Source organism: Oryzias latipes, chromosome 11, assembly GCF_053564925.1.
Source record: "Oryzias latipes strain Hd-rR chromosome 11, Olatipes_Hd-rR_3.1".
In the NCBI taxonomy this organism is placed as follows: Eukaryota; Metazoa; Chordata; class Actinopteri; order Beloniformes; family Adrianichthyidae; genus Oryzias; species Oryzias latipes.
This window is the reverse complement of record NC_136247.1, coordinates 16,731,993-16,752,302: the sequence shown is the minus strand read 5'-3', so window position 1 is coordinate 16,752,302 and position 20,310 is coordinate 16,731,993. Positions and strand designations below refer to the sequence as shown.

Genomic DNA, 20,310 nt, shown 5'->3' with positions numbered 1-20,310 from the left:
AGAAATAGGAGAATTGAACATTGTCTCAGTGCTGTTACGAGCCCTCTTCCGTTGTCTCAGCAAGCTTATAGTCACAGTTTCAGCACATTGTGAACTTCCTGCCATAAAAAGACAACGCTTCCAGAAAAAAAAAAATGAGTAGTGGGAATTCAGTTTTAATTACTTGCTTCCGCCAAAAAAACAAAAACAAAAACCCTCCGTGATTTATAATGGCTGTCCTTATTTGGTATGTGCATGTGGTTGTATGCATGCCTGTGCCCTCCTGTGAGGAGCAGCTGGTCTGCTCTCTGCTCTGCTGTGGGAATCAGACATTCCTATTGATCTCCTGCTCCCATGGGAGATGTGTGTGCATTGTTGTGTGTGCGGGAGTATTCATGTGTGTCCACTGCACACCTCTCATCTTTTTATCTGCAAAGTGTAGCAGCACGGCGATGCAGCAGCATTTCGTTTTTGTGCAAGAGCTCCACTGCCAGGTTGCAGAGGCAACTGCAAGGCATTTTCGTCTGCAGGAACTCCTTCACGGACATTCAATAAGAGATGATAATAAACCTTTGTTTTTCTGTCTGTCTGTAGTGTGCTGGTTGTTCACTTCTGGATAGGGAATACAATGAAAGAATCACTGATCTTTACCTACCTTCCATTAGATCAAGTCAAAGAAACTAAGACACGTGAGTGTGTGTTTGTGTGTTCCAGGTGGCAAATGCTATTGAAGCTGCTGGTTTGAAGGGAGAAAAAGGAGATCGGGTAAGAATCTGCAGCATTTCCACATACTTGTATCCGAATACGCTCAGAAGTGTAATAAAAAGATGAGTTTTGACCCATTCAACCAGCAGTTACACTTCCCAGAGCATCACTCCCACTTCATCTTCTCTTTCTCCCCTCATCTCAGGGTGATGAGTGTTCTGACTCTCGTTCCAGCCCAGTAAGTGACAATCCACAGAAAAGCTTTTCGTTGTTTGCTGTGAAATGAGCTTGAAGTTATTGCCAAATATGGTCTTTGATTGTTCATGCCAACTAACTGTCTCTAACCTCAGTGCACAGAAGGACCCAAAGGCCAGAAGGGAAAGAAAGGCGAGCTGGTGAGTGCTGATGTTTGGCCACAGGTTGCAGCAGTGTATCCCAGAGCTATCCAGTCCAGCAACTATAAAGTGAGATGTTTTTATTCCAAAAAGTCCTTTTCGAGCAATCTGCCCCAAGTTTTAATGGAGCCAGGGAGCAGTAATGTTCTTTTTTACAGTTCTTTTTTACCCGTTTGACAACAGAGAATGTGTGGATGGATTTAATAGACTTCTAACTGCTCATGTGTTTACAAATCTTTGTATCTACTGCTAATAAGACTCAGTATTATGTGTTCCACAATGCCAATGCAACAGTGCTGTGGTAACTGATGCTTGACATCAAGGGTTTAGGAGTCCAGACTTTGAGGTTGAAGCTTTTTGTCATGTCAGATTACTCTTCTGTGACTCTTTGACTTGTCCTTCCCATGACAAATTGCTGTTTTGATACGTCTGCACAGTCTAAAAGTCTGCTTCTATTCTAAAGGTCAATGTTTATGAAAGGAGCACAAGACCAGCGGGTTATCCACACTGTTATTGACCATGTTGTGAGGGTTTATGGGTTTTTGTCTGTTCTACAGTCCTGGATCTGAGACTTGTCTCTTTTCTTTTCTTTGCAGGCTGTGACTCCCAACCTGGGCGAAGCGGTTTGGTACAAGGTAAAGTTTCAGAGGAAAGAATTGTTCAATAAGGAATAAATATTTGACTCTTCAGTGATTGTTTTCTATGTTTTGATTCTGTTTTAAAGGGAGAGAAAGGTCAGAAGGGAGAGATTGGTCCACAGGGTCTGACTGGCACACCTGGGAAGAATGTAGGTGTTTTGAACTTAATTTGGGTTCAAGATCATTGACTGTATGAGAGACCTGGACCGACCTGTAAAGTAGATTTTATGTAGGAATCATCAAAATGTGAAATAGATTTTCCCTTAACCCATAACTGTAAAAGTGGAAGCTAACAAACGGGAATCAGAATAATTTATTGTCATTGTATATAGTAATACGATGACATTGTAGCAACCTTAAAGTGGTAAAAACCGATGTCAACTTCAGCCTCATCTGACTATAGAGTGCCATGAATAATAACAAAACAAAGAAAAATTAAAAAAAAACAATCCTAGGGATTTTTCTAATATAGCAATAAAAGTGAATCCACCTTTTAAGCAACTTTATTAGTATCATCCTTGTAACATTAGACCGCTGCTTGCTGAATATTATGCATTATTATTGGGGTCTGTGGGAACAACTGTCACAATAAATCCATATTTAGAGTAAAGACTCCTGGTTTTTGTCAATAAATGCAGATTTCTTTTATTTTGAAGTTGAAGGGGTTCTTTTTCCTACAGACCGGTACTGGTCCGCAGTCCAAGAGTTAGGGACCACTGCTTTAGACTTCTATTGAGAAATAAATAGCTATTACTCTGTCATTATATTTGTCAGAATAACCATTCTGGCTCTGCTGCTTTTTTTTTCTTTAACGTTCTTAATATTCCTGATTTTTTATTGATAATTTTTTCTATAGTTCAATTTATTCAAATTAAAAACTGACCAATCAGATGCCTCAATAAATGCTCATGTTAAACATTCAAAACGTTTAACTGCCAGTGTGGCCTTCCAACAAGCTCACTCCTGATTGGTAAGAACTGTTGTCATAGAAACTCAAACCGATTCAGACAATGATGTCTGGTGCCAAAATGGTGATGTCCGGATTGCAGAAAGAAAAAGAAAAGGCAGCTGAATTGCTATCATTTTACTGCACTCAGAAGAAAACCATTTTCCATGGGTGACGTCATCCTCGCTTGGTCCCGTTCTCTGATACAGTCAGTGGTTGAGATAAAAAATTAGAGTTAGTGAGAGTGGCACCAAGGATGAAATATTGTCAATGTCAACAAGTTGAATTATTTTATGCTCCTTATATTACAGCCAATGTAGAGGTAAACCTAGTAAAACTCTCACATGCATCCATTTAGCCACTCCTATCAGGCTTGAGCGGATATTCAGCACACTCATAAGGTATTACTCTCTAAGCTCAGGCTCCCAATGAAACCTGACCCCCCCATTTTTTTTAAACTATCCTGTTTCATTTAGTCAGCCCATTAATGCCTGTTAGATTAGGCTAAAGCAACAAAGCCTGCACAATCAATGCTGCCTCTCTAACTGTGTTGTTCATCTCTGATGGAGACAACCGTCTCCTCAGAAAGACTTAAACCTTTTAATCTTGTCTTTACGTGGAAATTATCCTGCAGACGCTTGAAAACTTTTGCGGAAGAAATTACATCATGTGTGTATGTTCTGATACGTTTAAGTGCTTTTTGGCATCAAATGAACACAAATGTAGCTGTCCGCCAGTATTCGATGTTGCCAGATGGATTCAGCAGAGGATAGATTTTCTTGATGCCTCTGTTCATCAAATTTATGAGAATTTTCTTTTTTAAATTTGGCTTAAATCAACAAGCAGAAAAAAAAAAAATGTCACCACTGAAGAAAAACTGAGACTTTTAAATTCTGGCACATCAACAAGTGTCTGAAACAGTTTTTCGAAGTAATGTGGGAGAAATTGTTTGATATCCCCAGAATGGCACAGATGATGTCAATTTTCTCTCTGTCACTGTCTTTTCTGTCACCATTTCCCAGGGTCAACCGGGAAGCATCTGTGTCGTCGGCCCCAAAGGACAGAAGGTCAGTCTTCATTAATTCCTAGAGTTTCAGCCATCAACCTGTCTGTCACTTAAACTCAGTCCAATTTAGTTTAAATAGAATGTGTGTTGAATCCATTTCCCAGGGTACCTCAGGTATGGTGGGTCCTGAAGGCTTGGCTGGGGAGCCAGGGAAGCCTGGACTTCCAGGTCAGCCAGGAGTTGGAAAGCCAGGTCCTCCAGTGAGTTGAACATATTTATAGATGATGGGGGATGCTCTAAATTATTCCAAAACATCTCTAAGACATAAGACTGTCAGCCTTTTTTTCCTCTATTTATTGCATATTTTCTTTTGTCTTTGAAAAAAACTTTTGATGGAAATCATTTTAAAATATTCATACTTTTTTTTTTTCAACAGGGGCCCCCCGGTGAAGCTGGAGGTGCAAAAGGAGAAAAAGTAGGTTCAAATTGTGCACTATAAATGTATCTTGAAAGAACACATTGATAGAAACGAATAGATCCAGAGCACTTTTCCATTTTAATCATGTCCAATTATTAGTATGATTAAAGTAGGTCTGAATGGTTGTGGCACATGCTTAAAAGGTTATACAACTCAAAGGAAATCTCAAGTCACACACATGCAGAAAAGAATGAACTGTTTCTTCACCAGAGCTTACATAAACATTTTTGCCATCAAAGACCTGGAAGTGGTTTAACTGCTTTAAGCCTTCGTCACAACTGCCCTTTATGGGTGGATACGGGCTGTCTAGGGGCAGAAAAAGGGGCAAACCTGTAAGGGGCGTGCAGGTGGCCCACACAAAATTTCAAGGTCATCGACCACTCAGTGAGCTTCTAGAGCAGGGGTGTCAGACCTCAGGCCTTGAGGTCTGGTGTCCAACATGTTTTCCAACCAACTTGCCGTTGAAGCTCTTTATTGGCTGAATACACCGGATGCAGGTAATCAGCAGTAGATAAGGCACGGTTTCTGGAAAACCGGCAAGAAGCCTGGAGTTTGACACCCCAATGTAGAGGGAAAATGTTCATGCAACTTTTCCTTTTCTGAGCATGATTTAGGCAACAGGTCGTAACGACAAAAAAAAAACAAAAAAACACTTGTGTTAGTGCTGCACACGTGATAGGTGTTCCCTCCTTCTGTGCATCCTCATTGTTGGAAAACAAAGAGATTACACAATCAGTGCTGTCTGTGAAGTCATCCTGTGGGCACATACATATTACCTGCACACCCCGTGCAGGTAATAACGAGCCAGTACTCGCACCTTAGTCTTACTCTTAGATTAGAAATGTGGCATAAGGACATCGTACGACAGCATATCCCGTACGTTATAAGTGCGTGCAACCTACATTAGCCCTACTTCACACTACACTAACCACGTGCATGACAATGGTATGTTTTATTTTCATGACGTCCCTTAAGGTGGTTGCATGTGTTTCAAGGGGAACTGCAAGACGCAGTTTAAAATAATGTTTCCGAAAGGTTCATTCAAATAAGCTTCATCATAGATATTGACACCAGTACAATGCAAAAAAAAAACAACAAAACAAAAAAACAACTGACAGGTAGTGGCTGTCCTCTTATGTGTTTGCCTGCTCCACGTTTGACTGTTTCTTTATTTCAGTTCTTGAGATTTGTAGTAAGGTGTTTGTTTTTAACCAAAAAGTCGAAGGTTCAAACTTTTTTTTTTTACTGCAATCAAGGACCAAGTATTCTGCAATGCATTTATTTTCTCTCTGTATCCATCCATACTATTCCTAACACGTCCTTGATTTCCTTTTTGATTTTTTACTGTTCCATCTTTTATGTTGGAGTCATATCTTTATATCAGCTGTAATAAAGCCTATCTGGATAATTACAACATCTTAGACTTGCTTCCAAACTCCTGTGTAAATGTGCTTTGATTCACCCTTCATCCTCTTTAAGGTCTAAGTGAAGTTGTGCTTGTACTGACTGTTATTCGATGAAAGGCAGGGTACAACCTGGGAAGTCTATTGCAAAGCAAAGCAGAGCCAAACAAACAAACAAACAAGCGCCTCCTAAAATCTTTACATGCTTGATCTTATGTGTGTTTGCTTGTTTATTGACTGTACTGCAGCACAAAGCTTTAGCTGCAAAGAAGGCATCATATAAATGTGGAAACATTCGGTGTAGGTTGTAAAATATTAGATTGAGTCGGTTCATATAGAAACAAACTTTGCACTTTATAATTCAGTCAGATCTGGGCTTTAATATATAATGATAGACCTAATATGAGAAAAAAAAATCTTAGTTTTCAACAAATAAAGAATAAATATTTTCATTAGTGTTCACATTAGGCTCCATTAACTTCTTCTGATGTGTTTCCTGATATGTTTTAGGGATTTTTACCTCAAAAGTAGTCCTACCCATTAAGAGATTTATGATTTAAATCAGCTATTGAAAAAAGTTAAAGATAAATCAAAATAATACCCAAATTTTAAGTATGAGATTCTTAGAACATTGGTGTTGAACCCACAACAAAAGCCAACAAATGTATTTTTTTTTTATAACTCAAAGATTGTCATAAAGTGAACTAGATAAACTTGTAAGGTTCTTTTAATTTATATTTAAATTTAATTTAATTTAATTTAAATATATGAATCTTTTGATCTATTAAAAAAGTTTTTCCAGTGACCTTATAAAGAAGAAAACACCGGTTTTAGGCAAAATGATAAAATAAACAAACAAACAAATAAATAAATAAATAAATAAATAAATAAATAAATAAATAAATAAATAAATAAATAAAACTGTTGTTTCCTAGGACATTTATTCTAAAGAGTGGAAGTAGTTCATTAGAAATTCGCCAGAGTTGGTGAGCCCCCCTCCCTTGTTGCTGAGAGCTCAGAGAGCTTGTTGCCCACCCAGTGCATTGTCTACACTCCTTGCTCCTGATTTGGAGAAAAGATATACTCGGAAATGCAATTTTGTCTAAGAAATCTACAAAAACATGTTGAAAACACCAGAAACATCATTTTAATTTCAGGAAAAAATGATATGTCATCTCTAAAACTGTAAAATTTGGCTTTGCTAATTGGTTTTACCCAACGGTTTCTACATCACTTTTTGTTTATTTTCTGTAATAATAAAGCATTTCTTTTTGTGCCCTCATTCAAATTAAAAACCAAATGAATTAATTCATTTTAAGGCTTTAAATGATTTTAATTTAAATCCCAAAAAGCCTAAATGCTAAAAAGAAATCTCAAGTGGAATGTCCCAACGGAATAAGGTTTTCTTTTTCTTTCATTAACAGGGAGATTCAGGGCCTTCAGGAAACGATGGATTACCAGGAGATCCAGTGAGAGCCTCTTTTAAACATTGATTGGTATTCAGTGATGTGTGCATGAGCTCCCTACAGACAGAATTACAACTGCCAACTGATAAATCAGTGTTTGATGGGGATTCTGTTGTTTTCATAGGGACCAAGAGGACCAGCTGGGGCTAAAGGAGCGAAGGTGTGACAGCACGCAAACTCCATTTTTAATCCCCTCTCTGCAAGTCAGTGTGCTCTTTCCAGTGTTTTGTGTGCTTCATTTATGCTCACATTTCAGGGTGACCCGTGTGAACCGTGCCCAACGCTGACTCCAGACACAAGCAACACAGTGACTATGCAAGGGAAGCCCGGGCCTAAAGGAGAGATGGGATTACCAGGGATTGGAGAAAGAGGGCCCTCTGTTAGTACACTAGTCTGACTTTAATGTAGTATAATGTATTCTGCTCTTGCCTGGGATTCTCTGTTTTCCATTTTTATGATCTTGCTATATGTTTTATTAGGGAGTTGTAGGTGCATTCGGATGCTATCGAACCTTGGGTGCTTGTTTGATAGCGTATATATTTATTTTCTTATCGTTCCGAGTCTAAATATAACATTTATTCCTACCTGGGGGTTATGTTCGTCCTTGTAATTTTTGCTAGGAGGCTGCAGCTCGAGGCAAGAATATGAGGTAGCCTGTCAAACGTTTGGTCACTGATCTTTTTTCTGATTGTGACCTGTTTATTTATTTATTTTTCTATTGTCTTTTGAACTGAGGTACACCATACTAGCTTTGGCTTAGCTTAGCCTTCCTTTCTTTTTGGTCTGTATGCCTCTCTCACTTACTCCTGCAGGTGAAATAGAAAATGATTTGTGGAAAGGGGGAAGGGCCCATCGAATATAAATCTTGAGCCTTATGAGATTCCCTGTGCAACGATTTCCAATAGTGCCAGCATCAATCTGTCATACCTGGTTAGGCAGGAGGGGAGGAGGAGGTCGAGGAGTAGTGGGGGAGAAGTAGATGAGTACTCTCACAAAGCTGAACTAACAATGTTCTTACTTTTGGGTCACACCTCTTCCCTTCTTCTCTCTCTGTGTTTATTTACCAGGGGCTTCCAGGTGAGGATGGCAAAGCAGGACAGAAGGTATGCAGTGTGGCCCCTTTTCAGCTTTTGCAATTTATGGCTAATTCATATTCTGGAGAAGCATGACCTATACACTCATCTGCATTCCCACACTGCTAGATGTGCTAACATCAGCACTGTAGAAGAGTCTACTAAAGCAGATGCAAGCAAAACTACCAGAACTGAACTCATCAACAAGCAAAAAAATCGTCACACACACTTTTTTGGACTGCAGGTATAAACGTTAAAGTCCCACCATGATCATCTTTTGATCTATTTTCAAAGTATTACCAGTGGGCTTTTAATTATGATTACGCCATTTTAAGCTAAAATATATACAAAAAATTTGTTTTTGTTTTCTAGGGAATAGTTTCAACAGAGTAGCAGGAATTCATTTGAAATTCGCCTCTTATCTGTGGACAGGGCTGTTGGTGTAGAGTAACTTCACCTTCTCACTTCCCGTCATCCATTTGTGTACAAGCTCTCCCTCTCACACCTCCACCCTAACATTCAGTGCAAAAAAAAAAAATTGGTGAGCAATATTGGAGCTATCCAGCCGTGCAGTTTAGATCCAGATTCCAGCTCAGACGAGGAAAACAATGATGAACAAGGATCTATTTGTCTGAAAGTGGATGCATCTGAATTGACTTATGTATGACATGGATTTTTAAAGCAGTCTTGAAATTTTTGTCAGTTCCATTGCAATTTTAAAAAAAGTAAATCTCACTTTCTCTACAAGTTACTAGAATCTGTAGCTCCCCCTGTGTATTTTCTACGTAACAAATATGCTTTTTTTCAAACTACACTTTGTGTCTGCTCCTGTTTCACAACGATTTGAAAAAAAGAAATACCCAGAAACAAAATTGTAAGCTAATTTTTATGTATAAATTCCCGCCATCATCAGAAAAATGCCAAAAGAACATGCTAAAAACACCAAAAACACAATTTTCCGCATGGGTCTTTAACATACATTCATCAGAAAACTACCCATGCAGGTACTATTTTGGCAGGTACACTGTCAGAAAAAAGGGTACGGTTGGGGTACATTTGTGAACACTTAGGGTACAAATGGTGAATTTGTACCCTAAGTGAGTCATAATTACACCTTAGGGTACTCATATGTACCATTTAAGGATAAAAAAGGTACAAATATGTTTCCAACCATCAGAGGGCCCATATTTGGACCCTTTATTCCACAAACAAAGGTACAATCACTTGTGTGACAAAAGTAATAATTCAAAGTGTATGAAACGTCACCCAAAATCATTTAATACGCTTTTGGTTATTTGGAAAAGATGCACAAAATAACCAAATATATTTAAGAGACCACACATCTTTTATGACTAGTTCTGATCAGTACACAAGCACATTATATTTTATTGATTGTGCAGAGCATCAAGATAATAACTTTTAAACATGTATTAGTGTGAGCCTGGTTTTTTTTTTACTTATATAAGAGCTGTTTTAAGTTTTACCTTTAATTTAGAGCAAAAGCACACTATAGACAAAATTATTTGATGTTTTTAACCTTATATGGTGTACTTTAACTTGGCCTAAGTTCAATTTAAATTTCTAGTCTTTGAGCTGTTAATTTAAGTTTTTTTTTTTCTAATCATACATTCTCATAAAAAAGTAAATTTCTCTGTTACTACGTTACATTAAGTGTACATATTAGTACCTTTTAGCTTTTGTACCTACACAGGAAAAATGAGAGAGTACTTTTTTCGGAGTTACCATCAGTAATTTTTATTTAAGTAGGTGTAAAAACGTAGAGGAAATATGTTGGAGTAAACCAGCGAGACCACGCCCACTCTACTTTCTTAAGTTTCGTTTCTTCCGCCATTTTGTTATCCCGCAGCGGCCGGAGGAAGATAGAGGCTGTGACTGAGGTAAGTCTGCTAATTGCTCAAAAATAAGTTGGAAACTTGTTTTAAGCGGGTTCGGTTATTTTATCTGTAAGGAATAACTTTTGTGTAGTGGAATGCTGCTATTCCACCGTGTATGTGCCTGTGAGGAGATTGCAAACTACGAGCAGGAGGAGTTAGTTTGCTAGTAACGGTTAGCCTCAGCCGTTTGAAGTTCAGCTAAATGCAGCCATTAAATAAATTAAGCTGTTGTTTTTATTGGTGTTGTACCGCATTCCGTTAAATACATTGAAATATATACATTTTATCACTAGATAATTCTGTCGCCGTTTTACCGATGTACGCTGGCGTTGATGCAGCGTTTGTTGTTGCCTACCCCCCCCCCCTTTTTTTTCTTTCTGTCTTTCTTAGTAAGGAAGCCAGCTACTTTTGAAACGACCAGCTCCATAATTCCTACTGATATTTATCAGGTCCGTCGAATTCAATGCGTTAATCATTTTAATCTGTAATGTGTAGGAGTCCAATAACGTTTTATTTTATTTACACCGCAGTATGGCGGTCCTTCCCATTTATATGTCAGCCTGCCGTAGCTGCTGTGCGCGCGCAGCCACCATTTCTCGAATGCAAGACAGTGACAGAGACTGTTTAGGTTGTCATGATCGCTCATTGTTGGTCAAGCGAAGTTTACACTGTGTTGTTGATTTTGATCATTCTCCTGCAGATTATTTTTTTTAAATGGAGGTCCGTGATTCCAGATACTCGTCACGATTTCCCATACCAAAAACTCATCTATCTTCCACTTTCGGCTTCTCCCATCAGGGGTCGCCACAGCGAACAAGTCGCATGGTAAATTTGGCAATGTTTTACGCCGGATGCCCTTCCTGACGCAACCTTCTCAAACCGGGCTTGGAACCGGCACAGAGGTAGAGAAGGGAACAGGGAGCAGCCCGGAGTCGAACCCTGGTTTCACGGACGGAAGGCGCCGCAAACCAGCACGAGCTAAACCGGCTCCACCCAAAACTCATCTATAAACCAGGAAAAAATAATTTTTTTTAAATGAAATTCCAAGAAATAAATCTGTAGGTCCTTAGAAGCCAGTGCATTGTCGTCAGTGTTTTTTTTTTTTTTTTTAGCAGTTCTGCAAATTCTGCAACATTGCTGTGGCAGCTAGTGTGAACTGTATATTTGCCATTACTATTTTAAAATGTATTAATTTATTTGGAACAGGGCTTAGATCTGAATAAATGCTTTGTTGGTACCTTTTGGTGTTTTAATGTTGTTTTTTTTGTAATATATTTTTTTTTCCCACCAGGAAAGATGCAAGCTGTGCGTGAACATGTCGAACGCCAAAAAAAAAATAATGTTTTGAAGTTCAGCTGACCTACGAATTCTTTTGGGAATGCGGTGAGTGGAAACATCACAATTTCCAGCATTTTTCTTTACAGGAATCAGTCAACTTTGTGGATAAACTGTCAGCTGTGATGCAAACAGATTTTTTTTAATTGCTTCTTAATTTAAAGATAATTTCTGTGCTGTATTCTAAACATAATTTTGCTGTGTTCACAGCTGCCAAAAAGTTGAACATCCCAACCTTGGACTTGAAAGTGTTTGATGACTCAAAGACAGAAGTTGATGAGCAGGTTTTTGATCTCCTGTTGAAAAACCCAAACTGTGGTGTGTTGGAAATTTGTCTGGCCGAAGATACAAATCCAGAAGGTGAAGTTTTTCTTTAAATTGTAATTTATCTATTTTGTTTTGAATGGTTTTGGGTAAATTCCCCTTTGATGCCTGAATTTATTTCCAAGGGAAATAATCTGTGTTTTTGCTTTCAAGTACATGCTAAATTAAGAACATTTTTGAGCTGAAGAGCATCAATAGGAGTCTAAGGGTTAATGATTTATTTGACAGGATAGTGTGGGGAACAAAACACGGGCAATAAAGTATGAGTTTTATACCCTATTGCTGTCTTAGACAAGATAATAAATCTGCTAAACTGTTAAGTCGGTCAGTATTTAAAAATCTTTTTTTTTTTTTTTTTTTTTTTTGCTATCATACTAATTTAAATATTACAGTAACTGAAAGCTTTAATACTTTGACAGATCAGCCGAGTCGTCCTGTAAAGAGCTGCAATACCACTTCAAGTGGAGATACTGAAGTGGACTCAGATGACACAATAATATTACAACACAGTCCTACAACAAGACGAAGAGTTGAAGACACCTCTCTTGCCAAAGTAAGTAAATAATCTTTTCACAAAGTCATTTCAAGCATTCAAAGTCAGGCTGTCTTTTCGATTCAGTTTAGTTGTCAAACAGTGCAGTAAGGCAGATCATCCAAACTAGTTTAAAGTTTTCTAGGGAAACAGCAGATTGCACCGAGTAAGTCACAACACATTGAATACATTCTGGAATGCTGTCCTCATCATACAAACATATAATTCTTCTGTATTTCCTTCAACAAAGCTCTGCATAATTAACAAGATATTGACTATACGGGCGACAGTGGCTCAGTGACCGAAGGGTTGGCGGTTCGATCCCCGCTCCCACCAGCCAAAAAATGTTTTCAATATAATTGAAAACATTTCAATTTCAAAACATTTCAATATAATTGAAAACGTTTCAATTTTTTCAATTATATTGAAAAAATGTTTTCAATATAATTGAAAATATTTTTTAATAATATAATAATAATATAATTATTATTATACAAAGGCAGACATTGATTATGCAGTTTTTGAGGGGGAAAAATGTTTTCTGGGACATGGGACATGGTTTCTGCAGTTCAATTGGAATTCACCTTCAAGTTCTTGACAGGACTGTTTTGCAGAGTTAACCGGCCTTAACTTCCCATCATGCCATTGTTTACGCTCCCGTTACCTTACAGTCCCTCACAACCCCCAAGCAACAGAATTGGTGTGCAATATTGGAGCTGTCCAGCCTTATAGATGTGAGCCAGATGCCAACTCAGACGAGGAGAATGACGACATGTGGAGCAGGGAGCTTATGGCCTGCCAAATGTAGCTTGTACGTAACAACTACAAGCTTTCTCAAATTACATCTTTTCATCTGCTCCTGATTCATCCCAATTTGAGAAAATAAATATTCAGAAACACAGTTTTATTCTTAAATCTTATAAGAATATGTCATCATAAAAATGCTACATTTTAAAAAATAACTTTCATTGGAGTGGGTACCCCATTTTTAACATGTCGCAGTATTTTTCTCATGATGGGCACGTTTAAAAGAACACGTTTAAAACTGCACATCTGAGTATTCACTCAAATTGGGATGAATCAGGAACAGACAAAATAAATGCAGTTTGAGGAAGCTCTCTATTGTGACGCACCACATGAAGGTGTCAGAGTCCCTCTGCTCTGCTGTATTCTGATGCGTCCACTTGCAGACAAACAGATCCATTAACATCTTCATCATACTTGTCTGAGCTTGATCTAAACTATGGCCGGAAAGCTTCAATATTGCTCACCATTTTGGTTTCACCACTAATGTTAGTTTTAGGTTGGAAGGACTGTAAGCTAGAGGGAGAGGGCGTAAACAAAGGGATGATCGGACATCAGCAGAGGGTAACTACTGTGTCAATAACCCCGCCTACAACTCAGAAGTTAATTTCTGATCAACTCCAAACCACTCTGCACAAACTGTCTTTAAACATCATCTCAAAGTGCTTTAACCCCAGTAATCAGTGCTTGCAGTTGTATTTTTTATTATTAATATGGACTTTTAAATTTGATCCAATAGGTGGTTTCTGTCATTGGTGAGGATGCATCATCCGTTGAAGGTCATGTGAATGTCCTGCATATCCAGTACAGCAAGGTGCGAGAGGATATACTAAAGAAGTTCCCTTTCTTGAAGACAACCTCAGGGGTCAGTGACATTTTAAATCAGTTCTCAGCTTAAAATAAATTTTGAATGTTAATATAAGCTGAGACATCTGCTGACCATTAACAGCTTTAACTCAATTGTAAAAACATTGTAATTTTCTAAACCCATATATAAATATATAGTCATTCAAGCCATGTAATATTTATACAATGAGATAACTAAAGGGAAATGGCAATGAAAGAGGCAACAAAGAATATTAGAATTTTTTATGTCTTTTGTTTGTTTTAGTTAAAGTGAATGATTAATTTTCTAATTTTTTCTATTTTCAGTTGTTTGATGTTGACCGAATGCATCCATCACCTGTCAGTTTAAGCCAGCGCTTCAAGGACGGCGTTTACCAGTATTGTGCCAAAGGTGCTTGAGCTTGTTCAAAGAAAAGCTCCATTAGCCAAAGTCTCCAAAGAAGCAAGAGAAGAGATGCTTGCAGAGGATCTAATAGGTATTGACATAAAACGTAATCCTTGGTAACCTTTAGTGTGTTTTATAGTTCTTCTTTTTAGAATTCGTATTAATATTATCTTATCACATTTATGCATTTTATTATTTAAATTATGCATTTAAACTTGGTTATAAGTTTACTTTTTTACTATCTATTTTTAGAAAATGTAGAATGCAGTAGAAAGATGTACTTAAAATGAGGTCTAATGCTTCTTTTGTTAATGTCACAAGTTTTAATTCATGGTTTAAAAATGGTAACTGAAGTGCTATGTGCTGTTTACAATTGATCAAATGTTAAGGTTATAGTTACAATGAATGCAATGTGAACTGAAGGAAAAATATAGATTTTTCATTATTGTAAAATTGCTAATAATTGTAAATATATGCATCCTGTTGTGACACTGTACATACTGTGTAATGTCAGCATTGTAATTGTTTTGAATGTTTAATAAATGTGATAAACAGTATACTGGTCTTTTAATGTGCTGTATCTGGTACAAATTTGCCATCAAAGGGTACAAAAGGCTTGTCACTGGGGCAGTACCCTTAAAAGAACAAATTTGTACCTTTTTTTTAAAGGTACATTATGGTACCATAGCACTATAGGGTACAATTTAGTCCACAGAGGTACATATTTGCCTTTGAAAGGTACATACTGGAAGGGTACAGATACGTACCAATATGAAAGGGTACAACATTTGTACCCTTGAGGGTACTGCCCCAGTGACAAGCCATTGTACCTCTAAAGGTACAAATTTTGCACATTTTTTCTGACAGTGTATATATCTTATTCTTCTAGATAATAAGATCAATTTCACCGAAAATAGCAGATTCAATTCAGTTTTTTGTGTTAATGTTAGTTTTTCCAGTAAAAGGCTTCTTGTCCCAAAGCTTGGTTTCTTTTTAGACAGGTGCCTCACTCAAATGTCATTTACTGATGATGTTTTACTCATTTGTTAAAAAAGGTCTTTTATGCTGGAAAAACAATACAGAATTAAAACCTAACTACCCTTTCTCCAAAAACTTAATCATAGGAACATTTTATTAAATAAAAAGCAGACTATGGCTGAATTCGTATTATTCTTCTGCCCCGATGGCGTCTCCCTACCCCTACATTTAGCCCTCCAAGTGGAGAGATATGGAAAAATAGTGTCTTCAGATTTGTATGTTTGTATGTTACTTGATGATGTCATGAATAGTCGCCGGTCATTTACGTTAGCAGGTAGCTGGCAGCGCTCAGAAAATACACATTAGTTTTATAACTTTAAAAAGTCATGCTAAAACCAAGTCATTACTTACATTTAAATGTAAACTTCTGTGCTTCAGTGCACACCCACATGAAGAAATGAGTTTCTCTGCCGTGTCACAAATGTGACGCAGATCACCCTACTGGCGGAGGGATACACAGCCCTAAGTCACTACAGCTCCCTGTGAAGAAACAAGTTCAGACTCCTCTACATCTCCAAATGCCCTTTCAAGTATAAAAATAGGGAGGAGCCAAAGTATGCATTCCTGAAAGTTTAGAAAAGTAACAAAATGTTTAAATTCCTTAAACTTTGCGCCACAAATGCCAGTCTGCTCAAGTCCAGAATGCCACCCACTCTCACCCACACACATCTTACTGTCATCTTCAAATGTCTGCCTAATTGCATCAACAAAAACATTCTCAATGCCATGTTCAGGCATGACATTTTAGAAAAGTGAAATGTTTGGCAGAGTAAGTTGGTTTTAATTTGCTTTTTTATTTTTTTGGATGTTCCTCTTCTCTTGTTTTGGCAGGGAGAACCAGGATCAGATGGTTCCAAAGGAGAAAAGGTCAGCTTTCTGCCTGTTTTCAACTGAAATGGATATGGAGTTAGATTTTGATTGTGAATATTTGTAATTTTTCCGTCAATGCGCTTTAGGGAGAGTCTTGCTCTGCGTGCCCCACCGTGGGAGACCTGCCCCCGAACCTCATCCCGAGTGGCGTATTACAAACAAAGGGGGAGAAAGGAGAGCCTGGTTTTGGACCGAAAGGAGATTCGGTGAGTCTGGTTTATTACAAAACTAAATTTCGTAATTTAATTATCGATTCTTTCTTTGTGATTTTGCTTTCTTATAAATAAAAGGAAAAAAAAAATCTTGAAAAAACTTCCTTCTGTATTCACAGGGAAAGCCAGGAAAGCCGGGTTCACCCGGACTTAGGGGAGAGAAGGTAAGGAACATAAAAATAAACAGAAGTGAGAGCAGCTGACCTTAATAGCAGTTGAAGCTGATACAAGAGGAGCTCAGCCGGTGGGTTTCTTGGCAGAGCTCCTAATAGACTTCATCAGGAAAATAACCACAGCACTGCACTAATCCTAGAGCCTAAAACTGTCGGCCGTTGGGATTTCCCTTCAGCATGAAACTTATTAGCAAAGAGCTAAGGTATTCAACAAATAATATATTTTGACATGGCAGCCTGTGGGGTGCAACTTACTATGAAGTGAGTATTACCAATGTACAACACCGTCCATTTTTTTATCATTTCAAAAATGTATTTTCCTTTTTTTTTCCTTGTCTGCCTCCAGGGTAATTCTGGCAGCTCAGGAGCGGATGGTAAGCCGGTAAGTTCAGCTTCTGCTCTTTAAAGTGAATGTTTTGCTTCACCTTCTGACAAAGTTTTATGGATGTTATCTCATATAACAGGGCAAACCAGGACTGAGGGGTTCAAGTGGGAAAGATGGAAAGAAAGGAGAAAAGGTAAGAGGATTGTGTACTTCTGGTCACTGAGAAGTGATAGTTTAAGATCTTTTAAAAGCTTCCTTTAAGTTTTTTTTTTTTTTGCATGTTCATTCAAACCATCACATTTAAAAAAAAATCAACTATATGAGCTTTTAAGGGCATTTGCGTTTTCCTCTAAAGGCCTGAGCTCTAAGCACCAGCTGCCCCCAATCCACAAAAACAAATGAGTTCTCACATTATGACGTAGACCAATGGTAACAGCCCGTTCCAGGAGGAGTCTGCGTACACAAATCCAGTGTCTTCATAGAGCTATCGGTGATTGGCTAAACGCTTCCCTTTTATTATGGTAATAAAATCCCTGGTGGGATCCCTGGTAATCCCATATTATTATTTATGGACAATATGCACATCCATCTTTCCAAAAGTTTGGAGTTTATTTTTATTTTTGTGGGTGAAACAAAAACATGCGGCCAAGGCCGACTCTAGGTTGACGTCATGAAATGGGCAGCACCCACTAGGGGAGAAAGGCGGTGCCTCAGAGATCGAGTGGTAGGTAAAGGAGCTGCAAAAATAACTAATATTTCATAAAAAACGTTCTTTAGTGTGCCAAAGGTAATATATCAGCATACATATGGATATGGTGTACTGTGAAAGGCTTAAGAATAGCATGATTATAGACCTTTTAAACTGTTTTTCCACACATATTTAGCAGCTTTATAACCAAAATAACCTGTATAACTTACCCAAGTGTTGCACCACCCACTTTTCCTAAATGTTCATGTCACAGAAACGTTAATGTATCACAAATCAGTCTTAAAGTTGAGTAATGACAACTGGAATTAAAATCCTTCTGAGGTGTCAGGATCGGTTTCAACACTTTATTCACATTTAAAAGACATAACTCACTCATCTGAAGTCCAAAACAAACAGATTCTTGACTGAGGAGACAGGTGGTTTGTAAGAGGGGTCAGAGACACAATCCCTCAACAGAGGGGGAGGCCTCGGACACTATCTGTCTGCTGCTACCCTTTCATTATTTCTTAAGAAGACCAAAAGTGTTATCTCTAGTGTGATCCTGTGTTGGGGATAGTGGGGATTACAAGAGGAGAGGAGTCTACTCTGGTTCCTCCTCTTTGTTATTTCTTTAATGATCCATCCATTTGATGGAATGTGGGTGTCCCACCTGGCAGAGACAAATGTAGATTGAGACTTCTGTTACCGACACCAGGAGTGGCGTCAAAGCAACAAAATAGATTTTCTGTTGAGAACAGAAGAAAATGCCACAGCAATGAACACAGGATGCTTCTCTGTCGTCGTCCAGATTGCGTCTGTTTATTTACAGTCACTTAACATAAAACCCTTTGTTCATATGCACCCAGTTTTCATTCAGCATTTTCAAAACTGCAGTCTTTATACAATCATTACATACCAGTTCAATATTAAATAAAATCTTTCAATTCTCCAGGTGTATTATCTCTAATCTTTACATAAACATATATACAAATACACCTTATCAGCCAGTGTCTGACCATTGAGTCCCATCATTTTATGATGCACAAAATTAGAAGCAACATTCTGCATTCAATAACATTAACATGTTCAGTCTGGACAGCTTAAATCAATTTCAATATAATACTTTTCTGATTTAAACTCAATAAACATTCTTCACATAAACTCAAACCACATCAAAATCCTTGAAAAACTGTGTTTTAACATTTTGCCTGCAAGTTCTTACACGGGGCATATTGTTAGCAAAATACGTTGTTAGCAAAACACGGTGCCTGCCAGGCAGCGCTCAGGGCAAAGACGCGCCAGAATCACAGTGTAACGGTTTCGCAGCGGCAGTTAAGCCAGATGTCTTTCAAGTTGCCGTCCGCTCCGTAAAGTTTCTTTATATTTCCCTTTTTCTTTCAAAGTACTCATAAATAATATATACTAATTTTATGTCAAATCAAGTGATCAAAAGAACATATTTATGGTACACCAACCTGTTGAGAACAGAAGAAAATGCCACAGCAATGAACACAGGATGCTTCTCTGTCGTCGTCCAGATTGCGTCTGAGGTGCTCATGCACAAACCCACCGTCAGAAACAACCCAGCACACAACTGTCCGCATCAGTTTTGTTCCTTCCGTTCTGCATTTGTTAAATTCCAAAATTAAACATAAGACAAAATTGTGCGTTTCACATTTAATAAAAAATATATATATATTTTTTAGATACTTAAATTTAAGTTGTGCATTTAAAACCAACAGGCTTATTTTTGTGTTTACCACACACTCCCCTACAAACAAAAGTGGCTCCCGACACTTGCACATGGCCTCAACTTGGATTAACTTTTTTTTTTCAAAACTCTTTAGAACCATGAAACATTCAAAATAAAAAAAAAACCATGTATATTCAAACTAAAAGCAGTAGACTGGATGGTAAAACGTTGGGTATGTTTGTGAGGTGAAAGTACTAGGCTGAACTGAATAGAAATGTGTTTGTGGGAAATGGTAATTGTAGGGTGTTAGTTGAGTTGCTACTGCATTGATGACAGCACAAGGTTGATAGGATGGCTGGCCAAGGGTGTTGTAGGTGAATATCTGACCAGGGCGCCTATTTCTGGTAGATTTCCTCAAGACGGGTGATGAGTGACTTTGGATATCTTCTTCCTCATCGATCTGAGGAACATTGTCATCTTGTTGCAAAGGCTGGTCTATGAATGGCAGACTTTCATTCTGCCTCGTCTGTTCTCCTACAGTGAAACTATTCCTCTCAGATACAAGTTCAGCTGGTTCCGATTCTTCAAAGTCAGCGTTATCATTTTCACACAATATTGGTTCATTATAGTAAGCTGGTTGATCAACCAAACAATCAGCTCTCCTCTGTGTTTCCCTTGGAAATCTCAGCCAGTAAGTCGGTTCCTCTTCTTCCTCATCAGACTCATTTGAGTTATGTGACTGGAACTGTGTTGGTGTTAACAAGAGCCTTTTTGACCTTTTCGCCTTAGCATGGGCTTTTTGTGGTGGTGGTTGTTCAACAGGTAAGTCGTTCACCTGGAGCAACAGATTTCGGTGTAGAGTTCGAATGGGATGGCTGTTTGTTTCAGGACTTACTTTATAGACTGGGTTGTCACCTAGTTGTTCTCTGACAACATAAATGGTCTTCTCCCAGTAGGGCTTCAACTTACATGGTCCTCCACGTTGTGCTACATTGCGTACAAGTACTCTGTCCCCTGGCTGAAGAGTAACACCTCTATTTTTCTTGTCATAATAGCGCTTTCCTTTGGCACTCGATTGTTGGCTATTAGTGCTGGCTATTT

General features: G+C 38.1%; 1 protein-coding gene and 2 long non-coding RNA genes across 4 annotated transcripts in view; all 3 read left to right on the top strand.

Annotated features, from left to right (window-relative positions):
• Positions 1–20,310, top strand: part of col16a1 (collagen, type XVI, alpha 1) — a 106,049-nt gene that overhangs the window by 46,663 nt on the left and 39,076 nt on the right. For both annotated transcript variants that reach the window (XM_023959863.2, XM_023959862.2), the window contains exons 10-26: positions 694–744; positions 890–922; positions 1,035–1,079; positions 1,676–1,714; positions 1,804–1,866; positions 3,686–3,730; positions 3,834–3,929; positions 4,106–4,144; positions 6,975–7,019; positions 7,141–7,176; positions 7,273–7,395; positions 8,084–8,119; positions 16,080–16,115; positions 16,205–16,324; positions 16,450–16,494; positions 16,850–16,885; positions 16,968–17,021. In XM_023959863.2, the coding sequence (XP_023815631.1) occupies positions 694–744; positions 890–922; positions 1,035–1,079; positions 1,676–1,714; positions 1,804–1,866; positions 3,686–3,730; positions 3,834–3,929; positions 4,106–4,144; positions 6,975–7,019; positions 7,141–7,176; positions 7,273–7,395; positions 8,084–8,119; positions 16,080–16,115; positions 16,205–16,324; positions 16,450–16,494; positions 16,850–16,885; positions 16,968–17,021 (942 nt within the window). The remainder of the gene's footprint in view (positions 1–693; positions 745–889; positions 923–1,034; positions 1,080–1,675; positions 1,715–1,803; positions 1,867–3,685; positions 3,731–3,833; positions 3,930–4,105; positions 4,145–6,974; positions 7,020–7,140; positions 7,177–7,272; positions 7,396–8,083; positions 8,120–16,079; positions 16,116–16,204; positions 16,325–16,449; positions 16,495–16,849; positions 16,886–16,967; positions 17,022–20,310) is intronic.
• LOC144995295 (uncharacterized) lies at positions 9,853–11,671 on the top strand. The gene is made up of 3 exons (XR_013658879.1): positions 9,853–9,987; positions 11,276–11,367; positions 11,530–11,671. It is a non-coding gene; the product is annotated as an uncharacterized LOC144995295 (long non-coding RNA).
• LOC144995294 (uncharacterized) lies at positions 12,060–14,271 on the top strand. Its single transcript, XR_013658878.1, has 3 exons — positions 12,060–12,196; positions 13,719–13,844; positions 14,132–14,271. It is a non-coding gene; the product is annotated as an uncharacterized LOC144995294 (long non-coding RNA).